At 45.7% G+C, this 26,220-nt stretch overlaps 1 protein-coding gene across 3 annotated transcripts in view; it reads right to left on the reverse strand.

Moving 5' to 3' along the window:
* Positions 1-26,220, reverse strand: part of ZNF106 (zinc finger protein 106) — a 93,277-nt gene that overhangs the window by 11,696 nt on the left and 55,361 nt on the right. For all 3 annotated transcript variants that reach the window (XM_040332886.1, XM_040332888.1, XM_040332887.1), the window contains 5 exons: positions 24,583-24,626; positions 24,319-24,464; positions 21,898-22,032; positions 3,489-3,605; positions 1,624-1,815 (listed from right to left, as the gene is read on the reverse strand). In XM_040332886.1, coding sequence (XP_040188820.1) covers positions 1,624-1,815; positions 3,489-3,605; positions 21,898-22,032; positions 24,319-24,464; positions 24,583-24,626 — 634 coding nt within the window. The remainder of the gene's footprint in view (positions 1-1,623; positions 1,816-3,488; positions 3,606-21,897; positions 22,033-24,318; positions 24,465-24,582; positions 24,627-26,220) is intronic.

Here is a 26,220-nt window from a genome sequence, read left to right on the forward strand (position 1 = left end):
GAACTGAAGCAAGTAGATCAGAGCATGGAACAAACCACCTGCAAACCCCCCCCCCCCCCCCCCCCCCCGCCATACAAGCCCACCCTTTTTGAAGCCTCCAGCTCTAAACAAGAAAAAAACACCCCATTGGAACCCATGCGCCCTCCATGTACTTTAGGGCCCAGACAATGTACATGCACCCTGTATGGAAGGGCCACCACTGGCGGGGATGATGTCCTTGGGATCATAGGCAGCATTCCTCCTCCAAACACGGCAAGTTGAGTTGATGCCCAAGAGCTTTATTTTGGTCTCATCTGACCACACCACTTTCACCCAGTTCTCCTCTAAATCATTCAGATGTTCATTAGCAAACCTCAGACGGGCCTGTGCATGTGCCTTCTTGAGCAGGTGGGACCTTGTGGGCCCAGCGGGATTTCAGTCATTCACGGCGTAGTGTGTTACCAATTGTTTTCTAGGCTACTATGGATCCAGCTGCCTTGAGATCATTGACAATATTCTCCTGTGTAGTTCTGGGCTGATTCCTCACCATTCTCACGATCATTAAAACTCCTTGAGGTGAGATCTTGCATGGAGCCCCAGACCAAGGGAGATTGACAGTTATTTTGTGTTTCTTCCATTTGTGAATAATCACATCAACTGTTGTCACCCTCTCACCAAGCTGCTTGGCGATGGTCTTGTAGCCCATTCCAGCCTTATGTTGGTCTACAATCCTGTCCCTGACATCCTTGGACAGCTCTTTGGTCTTGGCCATGGTGGAGAGATTGGAATTTGATTGCTTCTGTGGACAGGTGTCTTTTATACAGGTAACAAGCTGAGATTAGGAGCACTCCCTTTAAGAGAGTGCTCCTAATTACAGCTTGTTTCCTGTATAGGAGACACCTGGGAGCCAGAAATCTTGCCAATTGATAGGGGATCAAATACGTATTTCATTCATTAAAATGCAAATCAATTTATAACTTTGAGATGTGTTTTTCTGGTTGCTTTGTTGTTATTCTGTCTCTCACTGTTAAAATAAACCTACCATTAAAATTAAAAGACTGGTCATACCTTTGTCAGTGGGCAAACATCGAAAGTTTGCATATTCTCCCTGTACCTGCATGGGTTTCCTCCGAGTACTCTGGTTTCCTCCCACACGCCAAAGACATGCTGGTAGGTTAATTGGATCCTCTCTAAAATGGCCCTAGTATGTGTACTGTATGTACACATGTCCATACAGTACTTGTAAGGCACTTTACATACACTCGCAGGTATGTCCTTACTCGCGAGTGTATGTAAAGTGAGTGTACGCCTGTATATATGTGAGTTAGAGACCTTAGATTGTAAGCTCCTTGAGGGTAGGTACTGGTGTGAATGTACAATGTATATGTAAATCGCAGCGTAAATTGACGGCGATATACAAGTATCTGAAATAAATAAAACTAATATAAAATTTCCAGTTGGCTAATCTGGTGACTGATAGTTCAAATCACAAGCCAAGTGAATGGTGTGGCTGCATTCCCTCCTTTAAAATATGCGCATCAAACCCAAGACTTTTTGTCCTAAAAATTATGAAAGCAATCAATTATACTTCTAATGCTTTTCTGTGATATGTACTAAAAACATATAAAAAAAAAAAAATCTCACCTTCATGCAGAGGACGGTTTTTGTATGCCCCTCTAGGGTGCGCAGCAAAAGGCCATTACGGGCGTCTCGAACAGTAATGGTGCAATCGTATGACCCAACTAGCAGTAGCCTCCGAGCGCCTTCTTGTGCTGTTGCCAAACAGCTAACTGCCCGGGGCCCATGACACTCAAACATATCAAGCTGGGTGTTGCTCTAACAAAAATAAGAAATGACAAATTTGAAATAAGATAACCGCATACTTTTAAAAATTCTAAGCAACCACTGCCACTACTAGACAAGTAGCTGGCAAACCTCGACCATAATAAAAAAAAAAAAAAACACACACACAGCTTCACGAAACTTCTATTTCAATATTCATATTTTCAGTCTTTGTTCTTGGGAAGCAATTTGTTCACTTATGACAATTGTTTGTAACTCTACCTTTCAGTCATATTTCATGCAAGAAAAAAAAATCTGCTTCCCCCACAGTTCTCAAGTGTTATTGATACATCGCTTGCTCTTTTTCTTTCAGTAAATGTTAGGGGTTGTGTGTGATATAGAAGTGTTCTCTGCAACCAGCTACACAGACAGTCTGGCTGCTAGGAAAGTCCTGCCATGGTCAAGTGTCCGAAATTAATGATTATTTATGGAGCAATATTTTGCTAGGTCTACAGAGTAGATCCAGACCAGAGCAACAAAACCCTCTACTAACCCTACAAAATGAAGAGCCAATTGCGCATAATATTCATTAACACAAAATGTTATTAATTTATACTCACAAGACGAGTTACTATGTCCAGATGATTTTTTTTGAAAAATATACATTTGCCAAAACTCAAGAAAAAAAGAGTGTAGAAGCCTAGAATGGCCTTCGACAAAATCTTAACCCCTTCATGACAACAGTATGCATATATACGGCCCCACTTAACTGGGCTTTTATCCGTGGGTCTGCATATATGCGTATCTGTCTCTCTCCGGGGGCCCCCATACGAACGATCCGTACCCGGAACTCCTGGTTCCAGGTCATCTGATCGCCTCGGACTGCTACCACAGTGATCAGTCACTGAAGCCGGTCCCTGTGTTTCTCTCTCTATGAATGGAGAGGAAAGACACATTGTACTTGCAACTATGTGTAAAAAATAAAAGAAGAAATTAAAATAAAATAATTCTAAAAAATGTAATATAATAAATGAAAAGAAAAAAATTAAGAAAAAAAATACCTAGATCAAGGTTTGATCTAGGTCAGTGCCAGGGTTATTGTTTGGGTCAAGTAAGGGTCAAAGGTCAGGGTCGGTATATTTTGAACAAGATTATTATTTTTATTCTTACCAGTGCGAGTTAGATATCTCCTACTTAAACACACTATCACTACCTATCTATCCATCTATCTAAAAAAAGCAAAATGCACACTGTTTCTGCAACATACACATATGTGGTATCGCTGCCATCATCCTTTGGCGATAGGTTATGGTAGTAACAAGAAATATAGCACCAAATATTTTTTTTATTTTAACTATTTTGGCCCAGATTTCCTTTGCTAATAAAAAAATAAATAAAAGCATTTACCACCAAATGAAAGCCAAATTTGTCCTGAAAAAAAGGTATGCTCCATCTAGATATTATGTACAGTTTTACCAACACATGTCAAAGTTGCAAAATTGTGCTTAGGTATGCACATTTGTTTTACCCTTAGGCGCAAAGGGGTTAAGCAAAAATAAAATAAATATTTTCAATGAATGGAGCTAAAAAAAAAAAAAAAAAAAAAAAAAATCAATCTTCATCGTAAATACATGCAGCTACATTAGGGCCCTTCTTACTGCAATTAATGAGACAATTTATTACAAACAAAGAATCTGTCTCAAAAATCAACACAACAGCTCACATACCTTGATTGAGAAAGTGACCACTGTTCCATTGGCAAGACCTGCATACAGGATTTTCCATCGCACGTGCAGACACAAGACTCGTTGACCAACATAAAAGATATCAATGCACTCCTTGGTCTAAAAGACATGAAGAAGGTAAATTAAGACCAATTCACATATCAAAAACATATTGTACAGGACTTTAGATTATTCTTACCAGATACCATAACACAGTACTCCACTATTTGATAAAGTACCCAACAAACCACAACTTAAGCTTTTTTGTATGCAATGCCAAGCTGCCGCAAACAAGACCAGCAGATAATTGGCATGCATTAAAAAAGAGATTTTTAATACAGCTTACCTGTAAAATCTTTTTCTTGGAGTACATCACGGGACACAGAGCGGCATTCATTACTATATGGGTTATATGGAGTACCTTCAGGTGATGGACACTGGCAATCTCAAACAGGAAATGCCCCTCCCTATATAACCCCCTCCCATAGGAGGAGTACCTCAGTTTTGTAGCAAGCAGTATGCCTCCCAAAATGGTCCTCAAAAGAGGGGTGGGAGCTCTGTGTCCCGTGATGTACTCCAAGAAAAAGATTTTACAGGTAAGCTGTATTAAAAATCTTTTTCTTTATCGTTACATCACGGGACACAGAGCGGCATTCATTACTATATGGGATGTCCCAAAGCAATGCTTACAATGAGGGGAGGGAGAACATCTCCAAGACAAAAGGATTTAATTTAGAGAATACTCAAATCATAATAAATCCAACTTAGTTGAGAAAAATAATCTTAAATTTAACTCAAAAAAGAGGAGCCCCCGGAATCCGAGGGTCTCAAACTGCAGCCTGCAGCACTGCCTGCCCAAAGGCTGTATCAGAATTCCTTCTTACGTCCAACTGGTAGAATTTTGTAAACGTGTGGACAGAAGACCAGGTTGCCGCCTTGCAAACTTGAGCCATAGAGATCTGGTGGTGTGCTGCCCAGGAGGCGCCCATGGCCCTAGTAGAATGAGCCTTTAATGATACTGGAGGAGGCAACCCTTTCAAGCCGTAGGCCTGAGTGATTAATTGCTTAATCCACCTAGAAATGGTGGACTTTGCAGCTGCCTGCCCCTTCCTGGGCCCATCCGGTAATATGAACAGCACATCTGTTTTCCGGATCTTCTTTGTAGCTTTAAGATAGGCCTTCATGGCCCTGACGATATCCAAGGTATGCAGCAACCCTTCCTTTCTGGAAGTAGGTTTAGGGAAGAAGGATGGTAATACCAAATCCTGGTTCAAATGAAAACTGGATATAACCTTCGGTAGGAAGGAAGGATGAGGGCGGAGAACGACCCTGTCCTTATGAAAAATAAGATATGGTTCCTTACAGGATAGGGCCGCCAGTTCCGATACTCTTCTTGCGGAAACTATGGCGACCAAAAATACTAACTTCCTTGTCAGTAAAACCAAAGGAATTTCAGCCAACGGCTCAAACGGTTGTTTCTGTAAACTTGACAGAACAAGGTTTAAATCCCACGGGCAAAGCGGGGATTTAACTGGAGGTTTAATACGTAAGACCCCTTGAAGGAAGGTCTTAACCAGCGAGTGGGTGGCCAGCGGCCGCTGAAACCACACTGACAGAGCAGAAATCTGTCCTTTGATTGTGCTTAAATGCCAATCCTTTATCCACTCCTAGCTGGAGAAAACTTAAAACTCTATCAATGGTGAATTTGCGAGGAAGCCATAGCTTGGACTCACACCAGCCTACATAGGCCTTCCAGACCCTGTGATAAATCACCCTAGAGACCGGTTTCCTGGCTCTGATTAGGGTAGAGATTACTTTCTGAGACAGACCTCTACCCCTGAGAATCAGGGATTCAGCTTCCAGGCCGTCAAATTTAGATGCCGTAAGGCAGGGTGGAGGATCGGACCTTGCGATAGCAGGTCTGGCCGTAGAGGAAGAGTCCAAGGGTCTCCCACTACCATCTTTAAGATTAGTGAGTACCATGCCCTTCTGGGCCATGCTGGAGCTACCAGGATGACTGGTATGTGCTCCACCCTGATCCTGCGCAGCAGGCGGGGTAGTAACTGAAGCGGGGGGAAACGCATAAAGAAGTTTGAACTGATGCCAAGGGCAAACCAGCGCATCGGTTCCGCAGGCCATCGGATCCCTTGAGCGGGACATGAACCTGTCTAGCTTCTTGTTGAGTCTCGATGCCATGACATCCACGTCCGGCACTCCCCATCTTTGGCAGAGTGCTTGAAAGATTTGTGGATGCAGAGACCATTCCCCCGGCCATAGAGTCTGGCGGCTTAAGAAGTCCGCCTGAAAGTTGTCCACTCCGGGAATGAATATTGCCGATATGCAGGGCACATGAGCCTCTGCCCATAGGAGAATCAAGCTTACCTCTCTCTGAGCGGCTTGACTCCTGGTTCCCCCTTGGTGATTTATGTATGCCACGGCCGTGGCATTGTCTGATTGAATTCTCACCGGGAACCCCTGCAATTTTGACGTCCAAGCCCTGAGGGCTAGTCGAGCAGCTCTGAGCTCCAAGATGTTGATGGGCAACTGCTCCTCTAGCTTTGCCCAAGTACCTTGGCGAGTGCAACCATCCAAAATTGCTCCCCAGCCTGTCAGGCTGGCGTCTGTGGTCACTATCTTCCAAGCCACTGGGCTGAAAGATCTCCCCTTCAGTAGGTTCTGAGGATCTAACCACCAACACAGACTTTGTCGGACTCTTGATGAGAGCGGCAACGGGATATCCAAGGCCTGTGGCCTTCTGCTCCATGCTGACAGGATGGCTGCCTGCAGGATGCGAGTGTGACTCTGGGCGTATGGTACCGCCTCGAATGTGGCCACCATCTTGCCTAGTAACCTCATACATAGGCGAATAGTCGGTTCCTTTTTGCTTAGAACCAGTAGGATTAATTCCTTGATGGCTTTGACCTTCCTCAGAGGTAGAAACACTCTTTGTTGTTCTGTGTCTAATCTCATGCCGAGATATTCCAACTGCCTTGTGGGCAGGAAAGCTGACTTTTCTCGATTTAGGACCCAGCCGAACTTCTCGAGGTATTGGCCCGTGAGGGCCACTGCTCGCTCCAAGCCGGGAGACGAGTGATCTAGGACTAGGAGGTCGTCCAGGTATGCTAGGATCGTGACCCCTTGGATCCTTAGTTTGGCTAGGATTGGAGCTAGGACCTTCGTGAACACCCGGGGGGCCGTAGCCAACCCGAAGGGAAGCGCCACGAATTGGAAGTGACGCGAAGCCACCATGAAGCGTAGATATTTTTGATGTGGCTGATAAATTGGAACATGAAGGTAGGCATCCTTTATGTCTATGGACGCCATGAAGTCGTCCTTTTGGAGTGTGGCAGCTGCTGACCGCACGGATTCCATCCGAAATGAGCGAATCTTTAGGTATGCATTTACCATCTTTAGGTCCAAAATTGGCCTGACATCTCCATTGGACTTCGGGATGATGAATAGGTTGGAGTAGAAACCTAGTCCCTGTTCCAGGACTGGTACCTCTACTATTACTTCCTGGGAAAGTAGATGATTTAATGCCGACATTAATGCGGCTCCCTTCTCCGGATCGTTTGGAATCCTCGACTCCTGGAAATGAGGAGGAGGAAACTTTAGGAAATCTAATTTGTAGCCCGTGGCCACGGAAGACCGTACCCACTCGTCGGGAATGCTGGCTTCCCAAACCTCTGAAAAGAGTCGCAGCCTTCCCCCCACCTTCGTGGGTGGGGGCGCCCCTTCATAAGGGCTTGGGGGCTGGTTTTGCTGGTTTGCGAAACCACTGCTTTCTGCCTCTAGCAGCCTGTCCTTGAGACTTGCTGTTGAAGCCGAAGTTTGCTTTCGCAGGAGGCCGTCGATACTGTTTGGCATTAGAGGGCCCCTGCCCAGGGGAGTACTGTCCTTTAAACGCAGGCCCCTGAAACTTCTTCTTAGTTGGCAAGAGAGTACTTTTGCCGTTTGAAATGGTCTGAATGTATTTATCTAGGTCTTCTCCGAAGAGTCGTTCTCCATAGAAGGGAAACCCTACCAGGAGCTTCTTGCATGGGGGCTCGGCCTCCCAGCTCTTTAACCATAAGAGTCTTCTCATATGGATAAGGGATAACGATAAACGTGACGCTTGCTGGATAGAATCCTTAATTGCGTCTACTGTAAAACATATGGCCCTAGGGACATCCGAAAATTCTTCTGCCTGCTGGGCAGGAATAAGTTTAAGCATCTGCTTAATTTGATCCGATAATGCTTGAGCAACCCCAATCGCAGCCACCGCTGGCTGTACTACTGCCCCTGCCGTAGTGAAGGAGTTCTTAAGTAGTGCTTCCAAGCGTTTATCAACTGGATCCTTGAATACCTGTATGTTTTCTACAGGGCATGTTAACGACTTGTTAACACATGAGATGGCTGCGTCCACTGCAGGAGTAGCCCATTTCTTGGAAAATTTATCTTCCATAGGATATAGGGCAGAGAATCTTTTAGGTGGTAAGAAGATTTTATCTGGCTTGTTCCAATCTTGGAACAAAACTCCCTCTAATAGAGGGTGGATCGGAAACACTGCATTGCTTTGAGGCGCCCTCAGTGAGCCCAAAGCTGAAACCGTCGATACCTGGAGATCTGGTACTGGCAAGTTGAATGCATTATGGACCAAGTCCGTTAAGGCTTGAATCCACCAGCCCTCCCCTTGGGAGACTGCTCCAGACTCCTCTGTATCCGGATCTTCGATCCCTGAACCTACTTGGTCCTTGTCCAAGAGATCGTCCAATTCCCCTGAGGAAAGGACCTCCTCTTCTGAGGGTCCACGCTCGGGCGACGGAGATCTAATCCGTTTACTGCCCCGCATAGCTGTGGCTATCATTTTTCCCATTCTTTTCTCCATCTCTCTTAAAGAGGTGAGTAATACCTCGTCCGTGACCATCTTAGGGTTGGACTGACCCGCGCCAGCTCCAGCCCCAGATCCCGATGGCCCCAAGGCTCCCTGTGGGGAAAGCAGCGGCATAGCTTTGTCCGAGACCTCAGACTCTCTGGGGGAATCCCCACCTCTTGTACCCTCTGACCCGGATGCCATGGTACAATACCGAGGTACACCTGCTACCTATTGGTACTTGGAACTATAAAAGTTAATTGCCCAAACACCTGTTTGGGGGATAAAAAATGCTTCCTCTCCCCTAGATGACTTTTTTTTTTTTTGTTTCAAATCCAGGAAAGAAAAATCATTCTGTCCCCCTGAGTAGTATTGCAAGAAAAACTATGAGATAGAAAGAAACAGCCTATTTCTAGGCTTGAAAACAGTCTTCTGAAGACTGCAATATTCTTTTTGGCCACTGTGTGTCCTCGGCGCCCCGTGCTGGTCTTTCCTCCCCAGTTCCAATGTATCGAATGCTGTTTGGAACGAAAAGGAAGGGCCGCCCCTTCCTTAAACCACTGACCCGCCCTTCCCCCCTCAGCTAAACGGCGCGAATTGCGCCTATAACACGTGAACGCGCGCGCCCGCCGATAGGGGGGGGGGGGTTGGGGGGAAGGGAGCCTCTCTGCTCCAGCTGGAACCACGAGGAGGTCAGCGTTTTGCCTGCTTTGCAGGCTCTGAGGAGGAAGACTGATGGAGCATCGCCTGGAGGCTTGCAGGTAAGCATAGCTCTCTGACACACACATACACTTTATATTACACAGGCCCTACTCAAATGCTTTTCCAACACTACAAGGGAGGTCACTTCTTATGGGGGAAAAATACACATAGAGCCATCCTATCATTAAGATATGTGACTAGTTTGCCAGATGCAGCGCATAACCTTAGGCATGTCCCCTGTGACCCCCCAGAAAAAACCTGCTAAGAACCAAGTTCCGCAAGTTTTCCCCTCACTTACCTGCTCCATGCCGCAGGACTTTGCCAAGCAAGAGGCCCAATCTTCCCCCATCTCCGTGGGGATGTCTAGACCTTCAGGCCCTGGGTTCCTATGAAGGATCCACTGTCCTGGGCCCATATAGCACTCTGGCAACAGAAACATTAGGCACCCAAAGGTTTCTAAGTTCTGGGCCCAGGGTCCAGCTCTCTAAAAAGAAAAGCATTATGGGCTATACCCCAAGGGTTTGGGGTCCGGTTACTGACCACTTTAGCGCTGAGGCCTTTGGACAGAACCGGTTAGCTCACCTATTCCCAAGGATGCGGAGGCAAGCTAAACCATGACCAACACCTAAGACACTGGCGTAAAAACTGAGGTACTCCTCCTATGGGAGGGGGTTATATAGGGAGGGGCATTTCCTGTTTGAGATTGCCAGTGTCCATCACCTGAAGGTACTCCATATAACCCATATAGTAATGAATGCCGCTCTGTGTCCCGTGATGTAACGATAAAGAAAAGGGCATTTACTCAAGGGATAAAACTATAATTCTACCACTTTACTAAACTCTGGTTCAGCCACATCTTGTACATGCCGTCCAGTTCTGGTCACCAATCCTCAGTAAAGATGTTCTTGAACTAGAGAGAGCCTATCATAGAAGGGCAACAAATCTAATAAGGGGGCTGAAGTACCTCAGTTATGAGGAACAATTAGACTTTATCCACCTTGGAGAGGAGACTTAAGAGGGAATATGACAGCAACATACAAATCCTTGAATGGTGACTAACATGGAGAGGTAACATTTTAATCTTGGGTCTCTAAGGGTAGATGTGCATCTAAATCTCCCTTGCCTCTGAAGCCCAAATACTCGTTAGGGTCACGTTTCGGAGGCTAATGAAAGGCTAATGAAAGGAAGCAATGCAACGCCTCCTTCCCCCCTTATTTAACCCCATTTGTGCCAACAATAGCATCACAACTGCATGCATTGAATACGGTTGCGAGGCATTTGTGGTGCTTCCCCATTGATTAGCATGTGTAACTTTCAGCGGGCTTACCGCCCGCCAAACACCACATTAACTATACTGCGGCTTCAGCATGAAAACATCCCCATTTGTTGCCTACTGCAGCTTAAGGAAGTGGTAGGGGGTGTTAGTGTGCGGCAAAAATGCAGCTCAACCGCACGTTTTTGCTGCTCTCTAACCGGTAGTCTAAACAAGGCCTTAAAGGAACAAGTGGCCACACAATGAGAAGTGGCTCAATCTTAAACTGTGTAAGAGATTCTTAACATTTACGGTAGTAAGGATGTTGAACACCATTCTACAGTTGGTGTTGTCAATGGAGAGTGAATATATGTTAAAAATAGGATTTTTGTACTCACCGTAAAAGCCATTTCTCTGAGTTCATGGACGGACACAGCAGCAATTGACCTTAGGGTATTATCCTTCCTTTCAGGAGATTGACTAGGCAGAAAACAGCACTTCAAATGTTAAAACACTTCTCTCAGTATAGTACCTCCCAGGGGGCGGGTCCCCCGGGTACATCCCTCTCTGCATCATGCAGCCCCAGTTCGTAAACAAGCAGTATAAACAAAGGAGGGGAGGGTGCTGTGTCCGTCCATTAACTCAGAGAAATGGATTTTACGGTGAGTACAAAAATCCTATTTTCTCTTCCGTTCATGGACGGACACAGCAGCAATTGACATTAGGGACGTCCCCAAGCAGTTTTAAAAAATTTCAAGGGGTGGGAAAAACACAGCAAACCAAACTTCACCCCAAACAAACCAACAAACTCAACGGAGGAACTTCAACCTTAAACAGCCGCCTGTAAAACCTTGCGGCCAAAGGAGGCATCCGAAGACGCACTCACATCCACCTTGTAAAACTTTGAGATGGTGTGGATTGACGACCAGGTCACTGCCTTACACACCTGTAAAACAGACGCTTGATGGCGGAAAGCCCAAGAGGCACCAATCGCCCTGGTCGAATGCGCCGTAACCGAAAAGGGAGGCGCCCGCCCCTTTAGGGCATAGGCCTGGAGCACGATCTGTCTGATCCACCTAGAAATAGTAGTCGACGAGACCGCTAGACCTTTTTTAGGACCAGTCACCGACACGAACAGTGAATCCGACTTCCGAAACGGAGCCATAGCAGACAAGTACACCCGTAGGGCCCGAACCACGTCCAAGGAATGCAAAGTGGCCTCCTTCGGGTTTTTAGGCCGAGGACATAAGGATGGCAAAACAATGTCCTCATTGTGAAAAGCCAAAACAACCTTTGGAAGGAATGACGGCTGCGGCCGCAGCACCACCTTATCCTTGTGGATGACCAAGAAAGGGGCCTTGCAAGACAAGGCCGCCAGTTCAGATACCCGTCTGACCGAAGTAATTGCCACCAGAAGAAACACCTTCTGGGACAGAGTCAACAAAGGAATCTTTCGAAAGTCCTCAAACGGAGCCTCTTGAAGCACCGAAAGGAATAAATTCAAGTCCCAGGAAGGCAGTGGAGGACGCACAGGAAGGGCCACATGCCGAACCCCCTGCACAAACGTACGCACCAGGGAGTGCGCCGGCAATGGATGCTGAAAGTAAACAGCGAGAGCCGAAATCTGACCCTTAACTGTACTTAAGGTGAGAGCCTGATCCACTGCACGCTGTAAGAACAGCAGAATCCGGGACATCACGTATGTACGAGGGTGCCATTCCATCTCTTCACACATAGAGATGTAGACCTTCCACGTACGATGGTAAATCTTTTGTGACGTAGACTTCCGTGCTCGTAGCATGGTAGAGATCACCGAGTCCGACAGGCCGTGGTCCTTCAGCACCTGGCTCTCAACAGCCACGCCGTTAAAGCCAGCGACTGTAAAGCAGGGTGAAAGATAGGCCCCTGCGACAGAAGATCTTCTCTCAGAGGTAGACGCCAAGGGACGTCTGCCACCAGCCGCACCAGGTCCGCGTACCAGGGACGGCGCGGCCAATCCGGTGCGATCAGGATTGTTGGTATCCCCTCCGCTTCCACTCTGCGCAGCAGGTGAGGAAGAAGCTTCAGGGGAGGGAAGGCGTAGATTAGGCGATAGTGGCCCCATGGCGCCACCAACGCGTCTGACGCGTCCGCCCACGGGTCTCCTGACCTAGCCACGAACCATGACACCTTCCGATTGAGACGGGACGCCAGAAGATCAACGTCTGGAGTGCCCCATTTTTGGCACAGACTCTGAAATACCTCCGGATGTAGCGACCACTCTCCTTGGTCTAGCGTTTGGCGACTTAGGTAGTCGGCCTGCCAGTTCTGCACCCCCGGAATGTACACGGCCGACAGAACCGGAACGTACCTTTCGGCCCACCGGAGAATGTGCACGACTTCCATCGCTGCGGCAGAGCTCCGCGTGCCTCCCTGATGACCGACATACGCCACGGCCGTGGTGTTGTCGGACTGGATCCTGGCCGGTCAGTCCTGCAGACCCAGAGACCACTTGGAGAGGCACAGCCTGATTGCTTGGAGCTCCAGGACATTGATCGGCAGGCGGACTCCTCCTGAGTCCAGCGCCCCTGGGCTGACTGGACACCCCAGACACCCCCCCAGCCGGAGAGGCTGGCATACGTCGTGACCACTGTCCAATGGCACGGCAGAAACGATTTCCCGGTGCGAAGTACCGAAGATGTCAGCCACCACACTAGGGAGGAGCTGACCAGGCGACTCACCCCAATCTGGTAATCCAGAGACGAAGGGAGCTTGTCCCAACGTGACAGAATCTCTTTCTGTAACACTCGAGTGTGGAATTGAGCACACGGGACCGCCTCGAAAGAGGCTACCATCAGACCCAGAACTCTCATGCAAAAGCGGAGCGACGACCACTTCTGGGTCGCCAACCGCTGCCCCGCAGATTGCAGTGTCTGTAGTTTTTCCGTTGGGAGGAAAAACCTCGCTTCTGAGGAATCCAGGACCAACCCCAGGTATTCCAACCGCTGAGACGGCACCAACACTGATTTCTGGACATTCAATAGCCAACCGAATTCTCGGAGGGCCTGACAGGTGATAGACACGTCCTCTAACTCTGAGCTTGAAGCAGCTCTCAGAAGAAGGTCGTCCAGGTATCCTACGATAGCGATCTTGCGCTGCCTCAGCAGGGCCAGAATCGGAGCGCGCACCTTGGTGAAAACCTGTGGTGCCGAGGCCAGGCCGAAAGGGAGGACCACAAATTGAAAATGGTCTTCTCCGACCGCAAAACGCAGAAATCTCTGGTGTTTTGCGCATATGGGGATATGTAGGTACGCATCCTTGATATCCAAGGACGCCAGAAAATCCCCCTGATGGAGAGCCGCCACTACTGAGCGAACCGATTCCATCCTGAACTTTTGCACTTTGACAAAACAATTGAGGGCCTTGAGAGCCAGGATTGGATGGACCCCTTCCTTCTTGGAAACTACAAACAGATTGGAGTAAAACCCCTGAAACCGTTCCGCTGAGGGAACCGGGACAATCACTCCCCTGACCAGCAGATCCTGCACAGCCCCTGACAGGGCCTCCCAGCGTTCGAGGAAGCTGGAGGTTGGAAGGAAAAAATCTGTTTGGTGGACAAGAGAGAAACTATCTTGTACCCCAAGGAAACTACTTTGCAAACCCAGCGGTCGGAAAGAAGGGACCTCCACCGAGCCGCAAATTCGGCCCCGCGATACGGGCGGGGGCAGACCTTCATGCAGGCTTGTCCGCAGGCTTGTTGGGCTTGTGGTACCAGGTGCGCTTTGTCCTTCAGCGGGCGCCTTAGCACCCTGGAAACGTTTTCCTGCCGCACCTGGTGGGCGAAAAAAGGAGGGCCCCTGCTTACGGCGAGGCTCCTTACCCTTTCCAGATTGCGGGAGCAGAGTGCTCTTACCTCCTGTGGCATCTTTTATGATGTCATCCAGAAACACCCCAAAAAGCTGTTGACCCTTAAAGGGCAAGTCCACCAAGGCCTTTTTAGAAAACTGGTCCGCAGACCAACACTTCAGCCACACAAGGTGGCGTAGCACCACCGCGTAGGCGGAGGCCCTGGACAGCAAGGGAAGCGTATCCAGGGCCGACTTACAGACAAACTTTAGGCCCTGCACCAACTGGTCGACCAGGTCCACACAGAGCTCAGGAGCATTCTGCGCCTTCAGCTCCTGCAGCAAAGACTTTGCCCATTCGGTAAGTGTCTGCGACACCAGAGCCCCGGCAAAAAACGGTCTCACTGCCGACCCCACCACAGTGGACATGGAGCGGGCCACAGCCTCAGCTCTCCTATCTGCGGGGTCCTTAAAGGCGGGAGCCCCTTCCACAGGTAATGTGGTAGCCTTGTTCAGTCTGGACACAGGGGGGGGGGGGTCCACTGAGGGAGGAGAGACCCACTTTTTTAAAAAGTCTTCCTCAAAAGGGTAACGGACCGCAAAGTATTTTGGAACAGCAAAAACTTTCTGTGGCCGATCCCATTCCTTGTACAACAATTTGTCCAGATTTGGAACACAAGAAAACACTTTTGCGGCTTGCGGATCCCAAAAGGGACCGGCATCACTGATGTTTCCGCCGAATCCTCAGGTTTTTGAGTATCCGGCACCGCAGTGATAAGAGCTCCAACAAAGGCCTTATCATGCGCCGACCCTGAAAGAGAGTCATCCTCACTGTCCGTGTGGGCTAGGCCTGCATCTTCTGACATAACGGAGCCAGGGCCGGAAGCAGTAGCAGGGCTCGATTCTGTGTCCGAGACATCCCCAGAAGAAGGCAAAGGGAGGGGGCGCTTTTTACCCCCCTTCTGGCCACTCGCCGCTTCAATCCTGGCAACAAACGCCTCAAGGACTGCCGTGATAGCATCCACCGAGGCCGTAGGAGCAGGGGCACCAAGGGTTAACTCTGGCATGTCTGGGGGAGAAGCCTCCGGTTCGGACGCCATGCTGACCCACTTTAAATGCCACCCTTGAAACTGCAAGGTAAGACCCACAGGCCACCCTCCCGGCCGCAACAGAGAGCAGGGGACCCCCCAGAGGACTCACCACCCGACCAGGCTGTAGTGCTGCTGAGAAGCTAGAAACGCTGCCCGTGCTGTGCCATCCCTCAGGAAGTATGCTGAGGCCATTCGCGCCGCTGTTCTGGTCACTAGAAGCCAAAATGCCTTCCAAGATGGACGCCGACATGCAAAAAACAGCATGCGGGCTACAAGAAAATGGCCGCCGATCGCCAATAAGAGCGGCCGTCACCGGCAAAATGGCGGTCGACGTGTTTTTAAACACACAGTGACAAAAAAAACAGAATAAACGAGGCAAACATACCAGACCCTACAGGTCCCCCCCCCCCCCCGCGGCATCATAAAAAGACATACAGCACCCCACAGCAGCCGCAGCCCCCAGGTAGAACGGAGCCCCCTAGGCGGACCCCCCCACCTCACGGCCGCCACCCAGAATGCAGGGAAAGAGGAAGGGAGAGAGGAAAGTAGGGCGGACCCCCGATTGACCTCCCCAGGAATGCACCAGCCAAACCACCATGCCAAGGCAAGGGGATACTACTTACCCATCCTGCGACCACCGCATGGAGGCATTCCAGACAGACCCAATGTCCGCGCAGTTACAGCATGACTGTCGGCCCGGCACGCTGTGACTCGGCCATAGAGACCGGTCATATGTGTGCCCTGGAGCGTATAGCTCACAGGCCACCCCTGGAGCGACGGGGCATGTCGTGGGCGGTCCAGCGCGTAGCTAAAGGCCGGCACACGCCGAACATGAGGGGACTACAAGGATCGAGGATCCAGCCTGTCACCCAGTCGGCAGTTGATTGTAATTCCCAGGATCCAAAAATGCAGGAAAAAAATAAAATAAAAGCAAAAAAAAAAAAAAATCACAGAAAAATCTCCAGAGCCATGTCTTCTCCTTACGCTAGGCAGAAAAAAACTGGGGCTGCATGATGCAGAGAGGGATGTACCCAGGGGACCCGCCCCCTGGGAGGTACTATACCGAGAGATGTGTTTTAACACTTGAAGTGCTGTTTTCTGCCTAGTCAATCTCCTGAAAGGAAGGATAATACCCTAAGGTCAATTGCTGCTATGTCCGTCCATGAACGGAAGAGAAATTTTTTTTAGATGTGTTTCTTAGAGAACACATTGTATAGGGATATGGAAAACACTCTCACACACTCACAGTGTTAGAATTGACATCACTTTAAATGTGATGGCGGCATTGGCTTTTTTTTAGGCTTTTCTTGTTTTGCCTAGTGATCTGACAAATAACAATCTTCGGGTGTCCCCACTTTGGATGGAGGAGCAACAGATACATCCTTGGACAGCAGCAATGTCAGTCTGGGCTAGGAATTGTTAGATGGACTTGACTAACAAACTAGTCAAACTCCATCTAATGCTTTTTAAGCAGTTATAGCACACAGTTTTTGTTCCCCCTTTTAGACTAAAGGGTTTAAATAAAGGAATAGAAGCTGACCATTTTAAGCACCCCCATCAGTGTTAAATGGTTGGTCACAACCCTCTAACTGCCACTTTTGCTGGGCAGCTTGGTCTGTTAAAGTGCAAATAATAGACTTATTGGCCAGATCACCAAAGGAAAAATAAAGGAAAAAAAAAAGCCCAGAAAAAAAAAATGCATACAGCCACCATATCTAAGAATTGGTAGGCTGCAATATATTACATTTATGCTTTTCAATTACCTATATATCAGAGGGACAAACTTTGATAGGCATCAGGCAGATCAGTGTTGATCATAGATATCTATATTGTGCATAATGGTGCATCAGTTTCATGCACATATGCTTTAAAATTGCTGTTTCTACAGGAGTTTTGTGTTTTCCATGTGAAAGTAGCTCAATGTTATCATATGTGTCCATGCACAGGAGGATATTTAGAGACATATTTTGAGCTCAACCTTCTGGTTCACATTTCTGATTGGAGCTTTTTGGCAGAAAAAAAACATAAAACTCTCCTAAACCATGTACAAAAATTGTTCTATATGACAGTTTTTTTTCTGCCAAGGGAACCGCCGTTTAAGCCCAGTGTGCATGGAGCCTAGGTTTCAGGGCAATTACAAGGTTGCCTAAATCTGGGCTGTTTACGTGGATCTTTAGTCCCTAATACAGGTTAAAATATTTAAAACAAATTTTTATAAAAATGCTAATTGCCTGTCACTACTGCATGGTTATGGAGTGGCTAGCAGGAAAAAAGGCGGTGTTGTTGATTTTTGCTCTCCATCTACTAGGTTTTGCACGTGGCATTCTGAAGCCTGAACATAAACCTAGTATGACTTGGAAAACGTTAGAACAGAGGACCAGATGGCATCCTTGCAAATCTGGGATATAGATGTTTGATGAAGAGAAACCTACAGCTCTGGTGGAAGGAACTCTGATGAGGAAGGGAGGAACCCTTTCCTTAAGGGCATAGGTTGAAGGAAATAACTTGTTAAAAATACAAGTTGTCAGATTCACCAGGTAATGGTAAAGCGAGAAAAAGGATGCCCTCCATGTGGGCTTACGGGTAGAATGAAAGGGAACTCCGTTTTGTGATCAGAAGCCACGGCTGGTAGGTAGACCCGACAGCCCTGAGCACTTTCAAGAAGTGGAGAGAAATTTCATTGTCATGTTTTGGGAGGCAGGACAGAGGGATGAGAGAACAATGTCCTCATTAAGGTGAAAATAAGGGAAGACCTTAAGTAAAAAGTATGGTTTAGGTCTCTGTACAAAACATGAAACATCTCTTTGCAAAAAACTTGGAAAAGCACCCAAAAGACGTAATGGCCACCCAGAAGGCAACCTTACATGTGAGGTTTACCAACAGAATATCTCTAATCTGTTTAAAGAAGGATCTCTGAAGTACAAAGAGCCCAAGGTGACATTGGGAGGTTGAATTAGGGGATTTATATGAGCAACGTTGTGAAGAAAACTCATCAATAGGGATTGTGAGGCAAAGGGTTTCTGAAAAAAAATGCATAAGCCATAAACCTGACACCAGTCAAGGCCAGACTGAAGAAAGGCCAAAATACAAGTAGAGTGCTCCCAGTGGTTCAGCTGGGACAACTATAATAGGTGCCACCACAGTAAGCTGAATAACTTCCCATTAAGCCACATTGTGTGCTATGCTTTGCGGGGTTGTCTTATTATAAGCCAAGAACCAGTGTCCACATACAGGGAAGCTCTGTCTCGCCGTATGCATGACATCATGGTGGGCATACTGCCCAAAAAGGTCTTCAGGGTCTATGAATCATAGAAATGGACTACAGCCATGGACCTGTATAACACCTTGGGGTTAAATACACATGTTGCACTTTGAGCCAAGTCAGTGGCTAACAAACCAAACATTACAGTCTAGTCCAAAACTAACATTTATAGGTAAAGTTTATCCTGGGAAAATCCAATTGCCTCTCGGGGTATCAGGAAGGAATTTTTTTCCCTTGCTGTAGAAAACTGGATCATGCTTTGATGGAGTTTTCGCCTTCCTCTGGATCGACTGTGGATAAAGGATTGTGTATATGGGATAGTATGATTTTATTGGTTGAACTAGATGGACTTGTGTCTTTTTTTCAATCCAACTACAGTACATCCGGAAAATATTCACAGTGCTTGCCTTTTTCCACATTTTGTTGTTACAGCATTATTCCAAAATGGATTAAATTCATTATTTCCCTCAAAATTCTACAAACAATACTCCAGAATGGCAATGTGAAAGAAGTTTGTTTGAAATCTTTGCAAATTAAAAAAAAAAAAAAAAATAAGTATTCACAGCCTTTGCCATGACAGTCAAAATTGAGTTCAGATACATCCCGTTTCCAATGATCATCCTTGAGATGTTTCTACAACTTGATTAGCGTCAACCTGTGGTAAATTCAGTTGATTGGACATGATTTAAGGCACACATCTGTCTATACAAGGTCCCACAGTTAACTGTACGTCAGGTCACAAATCAAGCCATGAAGTGCAAGGAATTGTGTAGACCTCCGAGACGGGTCACAATGAGGAAAATAATTAATAATAATAAATTTATTCCATTTTGGAATAAGGCTGTAACATAACCAAATATGGAAAAAGTGAAGTGCTGTGAATACTTTCTGGATGCACTGTATGCAATTCAGTATGTTCCCCTAAAGGTAACAAAAGGGGGTACTGCTCCAAAGATGGCTAGTTAGATCAGGGCAATACCCAATCAGATCTAAAAAAAAGTATCTAAATTAAAAAATTGATCATCTAAGAACGCTAGCAAAAAACTGGAGTCTCATGGTGTGTGCTGGATTATATGAGTGTACTAGGGGTGGCCCTATAAGTTTTTGTTGCCAGTGTTCAATAACCTGAAGGAAGCCTGCATACAACCCATGGTGTACGAATACAAGTCCTATGCCCTGTACTGTACGATTAAGATATAGGATTTATGTACTCCTTTTCTTGGAGTCCATTGAAGGGAGACAGCTCCCTCCACTCATATGCTATCATTTGCTTTTTGGACTGCTTACTACAAATAAGCAGGTGTGAGGTGGGAAGGGCTATATCCTCAAAAGGTATTATTATTATTTTTTATGTGATGATTAGTGATCAGCAGTATAACCCAAAGCTTCTTACTAATAAGCTGTGACCCACTAAGAAAAAACATTTACAGTTAGTACAAAAATCCTATTATCTTTGTTCAAGGTCAACATACCTGCTTTTTCTGATATAGAATACAAATATATGAAAATACCAGTTCAGAAACGTATATTTAGGGGGATCCTGGATGTAAGAACAAGCGTTTTCAACTTTAGCACCTATTTTAAAGTAAAGATTTTCCAACTTGTAGCTGTGCAAGTGGTGGAGGAAGCTAAACTCTACATTAAAGAGGAAGTAAACTGTGTGTTTGTACCTATCGGTAAAGCCTTATTTTATAGGTTTACCGATAGGTACTGTAAATCTCTTAAACTTGCACCATCTAGGAGATATTTACTGTATGCTGCGCCGATTCCATCATCGGCACATGCACTCTGAAGGAATGGCCACCCGTGCCAATTTTTCAGGGCCTGTACCGTGACCGACGACTCCCACGTGCATGCGCGGGAATGCCAATCAGCGTCAGAGCCCGCAAAACCCAGAAGAAACACCGGGGAAGATGTTGGCTGTGTCAGCGGTGGGCGCCACTGCAGGGCTTCATTCTAAGGTAAGAATTTCGTAATGAGCTAGTATGCGGTCGATACTAGCTCATTGCGCTTTTGCCTTACAGGGTTTTTTGTTTTGTTTTTTTCAAGGTTTTTACAACCTCCAATGACTGGGCATAGCTTGACATCTAACGAAGAACAAATAAATCTCCAGTTCTTAACCACTTCCAGACCTTAGGTGTTTTTCAGATTCGGTGTTTGCAAGACTAAAACATTTTTTTCTGCTAGAAAATTACTTAAAACCCCCAAACATTATATTTTTTTATTTTCTAACACCCTAGAGAATAAAATAGTGGTCATTCCAATACTTTTTGTCACACCGTATTTGCGCAGCGGTCTTACAAGCGCACTTTTTTTGGAAAAAATTCACTTTTTTGAATTAAAAAATAAGACAACAATAAATTTGGCCCAATTGTTTTATATATTTTGAAAGATAATGTTATGCCGAGTAAAATGATGCCCAACATGTCACGCTTAAAAATTGCGCCCGCTCGTGGCATGGCGTCAAACTTTTACCCTTAAAAATCTTGATAGGCGACGTTTAAAAAATTCTACAGGTTGCATTTTTTGAGTTACAGAGGCCTAAGGCTAAAATTATTGCTCTCGCTCTAACGATCGCGGCGATACCTCACTTGTGTGGTTTGAATACCGTTTTCATATGTCGGCGCTACTCGCGTATGCGTTCGCTTCTACGCGCGAGCTCGTCGGGACGGGGCGCTTTAAAAAAATTTTTTTTTGCTTTTCGCATTTATTTTTTTTCATTTTAGAATTTTTAACACTGAAAAAAAAAAAAAAAAAAAAAAATTATCACTTTTATTCCTATTACAAGGAATGTAAACATCCCTTGTAATAGAAAAAAGCATGACAGGTCCTCTTAAATATGAGATCTGGGGTCAAAAAGACCTCAGATCTCATATTTGGGCTTAAATGCAAAAAATAGAAAAAAAAAAAAAGACATTTTTTCAAATGACCAAAAAAAAAATTTGTCTCTTTAAGAGGCTGGGCGGGACTGACGTTTTGACGTCACTTCCGCCCAGCCGAGCTATGGGGACGGGCGAAGGAGATTTTTCCTTCAGTCCCGTCCCCGCTCACCAGCCGACAGCATCCGATCGCCTCCGCCGCTACCGACGGCTCCGGTAAGCGGCGGAGGGCACGGGAGAGCGGCGGGAGGGGGGGGGGGGCCCCTCTCCCGCCACCGATAACGGCGATCTCGCGGTGAATCCGCCGCGGAGACCGCCATTATCGGATTCCAGACCGCGCACACTAAAGATGGATACCTCGGTTGTGACAGCAGCTGCTGCCGTTACCGAGATATCCGTCTTTAAAAATAGGACGTACATCGTCGTGCGCAGGTCTGGAAGTGGTTAATATTTAAACACTGCATATGCAGATTTAAGTGCCACTCATACACAGAAATTTGAAGCATTTACATTCCTTGTTCCATTGTGATAGTATTAAAGAGTAACTTACCTTAACATCATAGCATCGGATTGTGTAGTCACTAGAACCAGTATAAAGTACTATGGTTCGCCCACGCTTGTGTGTCACAAGGAGACAGTTCACTTTTGATGTGGGTCCTTCAAAAACCGCCTTACATTTTCGAGTCTAAAAAAAATAAAAAATAAAAACATTTTTACAATTTATATATTTCTTTTTAAATCTGACCGCCACAAGTATATGTGACAATTTAAGCACCTTCCTGGCTTTCAGATTTCAGCATTGTCACACTTTGAATGATAATTACTCAGTCATGCAACATTTTATCCATATGACATTTTTTATATTTTTTCGACACAGATATCTTATCTTATTTTTTTTTAGGCAAGATTTTTTTTTAAAATCACAATTTTCTTTTACATTTTGCAAAAAAAAAAAACAACCAACCTTTCTTCCTAAATCTAGGACATAATTTATTCTGCTACATTTATTAGGTGAAAATAACCCAAATCAGTGTATATTATTTACCCTCTATAAAAGTTACAGACTATGGTATATATATTTCTTGAGGCCCAAAAATGTCAGGGCAGTACAAATAGGCCCCAAAAGACCTATTTTTAAAAAGTACACACTTAAAAGGTATTTAGTAAGAGGAATGGTGAGTTTTTTGCAATTTTTTTCTCACAATTTTTTTTTTCAGAAAAAAATAAAAAATTCTTTCACAGTACAGTGTCACCATGTGCCTGGTGTAGCAGTGAACTGGGACACTGATAGTGACAATAGTATATATATATATATATATATATATATATAAAAATTTGATTTACATTTTTTAGTTTACATACTGTGACCAGAGCAGTACAGTGTCACCATAGTTGCACCAAACTGCTCTGGGAAGATGATGAATGTCATTTATTTATGTATCAATGTGTACCATTGTGGCCGCTGTGTTGGTCACATTGTGATTGGTACAACTGATTGCTGTAACCAATCACCTGGTACCAGGGATGGACTGGCCATTGGGACTACAGGGATTTTCCCGGTGGGCCGATGGCTCAGTGGGCCACTTTAGTGACAGTGGACTGCCGCCCCCCTCCACTCCTCTGTCTCCCCCGCTTCCCGCAGCGCTCACCTCCTCTTCCTTCCCGCAGTGCTCAACTGGGAAAGAAGCAGGGGGAGGACCAGAGGAACAGGGGGGACGACAGAGGAGCATGGGGGAGGGGACAGACAGCTGACTCAACAGCTATGGCGTGGGAGTTTATCACTTCAGCCTAATCTTGTCCCATAAGGGGGGGCACCGAACTGATTCTTTGCCCCGGGTGAAATAATTTCTAGCTTCCCCACTGGTACTGCCTAAAAGAGTACCAGTACCAGCCGTTCTACTCTAATAAAGTAGAATGGCTAGTGAAGGGGTAGAGGGGGCTTGGGTGGCCAGGGGAGGTGCGGGAGTTGTCCGGCCCTCATGGACGAGACCTGTCAAAGTGGGCCAGTCTGGATAAAGTCCAGGGCCAAATTTTTGTCTCAGTCCAGCCCTGCCTGGTACCAGGGCCATCCTGATACAATGATCTGTGTTCCGTTCTCCAGTGGACCACTGATCATGCCACTGCATTGCCCCTAGGGCGTGCGGAAGGCACCCGAGAGTGGAGGATGTAACATGCCTACAGTTTTTTTCTTTAAATCAAAGAAGTTTTATTGTGCCATTTGTAATAAATCACAGGTTACATAACAAAAAAAAGGATAAAAAGGAAAGCAGTTTTTACATCCAAAAGGTATTGCAAAATGCATATAAAAGAAAATAAAACAATGGCACAACAGGAAGTACAATGACATGTCTTTAAAAGAAAAGAAAAAAAGAGATCTGTGTCGAGTGGGCAGGGTCTAACCCGTCGACCCAACACAGAAGAACAGAGGGCCAACAGGCCAAAGAGTGATCAAGGTCGCCCATATACTACCTGCTCTTGGGGAAACTCCCCCTCTATGGTCAGAGGGTGCGGTCAAGTACAACAATAGTAGAGCATGTCTTTACTCCCGTCCTAGAAGTCAAAATCAGCCTTCCACATAACCATTTACACCTTTTATGCTTGTAGCAACCGATGTAGGACCAGTTGCAGGGGTGCCAGCCCTGGGGTTTCCATCTAGGCCTGCCATATGGAATAAAATGATGTTAAGAGCTTCCCGACAAGGATGTAGTTAACCTGTTCTACCCATTATTTTTTTGGTGAGAAAACGTGGGGAGAGCCAGAACCTGGCCACCAACTTTCTAGCCAAATATAATAGACACCGATTAGAGATTCCAATGGGATCCTAACCTAATAGACTGTGGAAATAGCTTTGGTTATTTCGCCCCAATAAACGGTGTAATTTTGGATGCCTACAGGTTTTATCATTTTTATTTATTGCATGGGTTACAACTCCATACTAACAGCTCCAAAAAACGTTTTATTTTTTGCTTACCACCAGATTGTACGCCCGCACTTTCTTGTCAGCAGAACAGGTGTAGAGGGTTCTACTGTAAACCTGCATGGCATTAACTGAAGCCTGGTGTCCTTCAAAACTGCCTTCTGTAGGTTCCTCATCTTCTCCAGGATCAGATGATACTTCTACCAAATACAATGAACAGTGATAAGGAGGGCATAGCTAAAAAAAAAGGACATTCACTGCAGATAGACAGCAGCAAATAAATAATAAACTCTAAGAAACAGCAAATAACACACTCACCAGAAGAAGGCTTTGTTCCTTGGGTAGAAGTTCTCTGCTCCATGCTGCATAGGGTAAGAAAATAATTATTGAAGCAAATGACAAGTTGTTGATTTTCAGTTTATAATACATTATCTTCTCTTTATATAAAGGAATACAGCAATCTATTTCGGTGTATACACATCACTTTAAAAACATGAGCTACATAGAAGAACAAACCTGATAGACTTTAAAAGTTCTGGGTTATACCACTGAAAAATTACCAACAACTAATAAACAACAACAAAATGAGTTGAATGTGGCTTGAAATTTCCATAATCCCATGGATGATTTGGCAGTGGCAAGCAGAACAATTTTACCTAATTTTCTGCTAAGAGTATGACTGAACACTGAGTTTTAAGATTTTCGTGGAGCTTTAACTTAAAGGGGTTGTAAAGAAACATTTTCTTTTCATAATAAGCATCCTTTACCTGCAGACATTCCTCTTTTCACTTCCTCATTGTTCGTTTTTGCTCAGAAGTTGCTCTATTTCTTCTCTGTTCTTTTCACTTCCTGCTTGTCTGATTGTTACTCACCACCGTGAAGGGAGGCTTTACTGCGGTGGTCAGTGACGTGCTCGCCCCCTCCTGGGAACTACATCTATGCGGCAGGACGCTCTCTACGTGTTAGAGACTTCAAGGAGGTGTGAATTACTGGGCGTGCCACAATGCATACTGGGAAATGTAGTTCTTACATGAACGAGCACCGCAAACCAGGAAGTGAATGAGAGAACAGAAACTAGAACGCCGGAGGTGATATAGATGAAGGAATTTAATAGGTATTTACTCGTTTTTTAACAGAATCATTACACTATTCCGTCTGTCTACCTTGCAGACATTAATTTTAGGCAATTTTTTTTTTCCTTTACAACTCCTTTAAGACATGAGTAAACCTCTACAAAAATGGGTCCTGTGGGTTTAACCCTTTCCCTGCCAGAGCGGTTTTAGCTTTTTATTTCTTTAAATTTTTTTCTGCACACATTTAAAAAATAATTTTAGCCCCCGAGGATTGCATGAAACCCCAAAACATGATATATTTTCTGAAAACAGACACCCTAAAGCAGTGTTTCTCAACTCCAGTCCTCAAGGTGCCCCAACAGGTCATGTTTTCAGGATTTCCCTCAGATGAAACAGCTGTGGTAATTACAAGGCAGTAAAACTGATCAAATCACCTGTGCAAAATAATGCAAAGCCTGAAAATATGACCTGTTGGGGCGCCTTGAGGACTGGAGTTGAGAAACTCTGCCCTAAAGAATAAAATAGTGGCTGTGAAGCTACCACATCGCTTCCATCAGACAGCTTGTCAGATATACACCCACTCCAGGTGTCTGTGTAAAGCCCCTCGCTGTTGGGTCTGTATGATGTACAGACCTGGCAGTAAAAGGGTTAGGCCATAATATCCTAATATGCACAGCATATTGTCATATTATGGGAGGCGTACATAGCCCCTCCAATGCAACAGTATTAGCTGCCCTGTCTGTTGTGTGCGCTTCCATCTTCTCCCAGTCTCCCTTCAGAGTTTGGATTTTTTGGCCATGTGACTGGTCAGGCCATGAGGACATAAATCCTATACAGGTGCATAGGAGATGCATGATCTTTGCACAGAGCTGTGCCATGAATG

Source organism: Rana temporaria, chromosome 13 (genome assembly GCF_905171775.1).
Source record: "Rana temporaria chromosome 13, aRanTem1.1, whole genome shotgun sequence".
Lineage (NCBI taxonomy): Eukaryota > Metazoa > Chordata > Amphibia > Anura > Ranidae > Rana > Rana temporaria.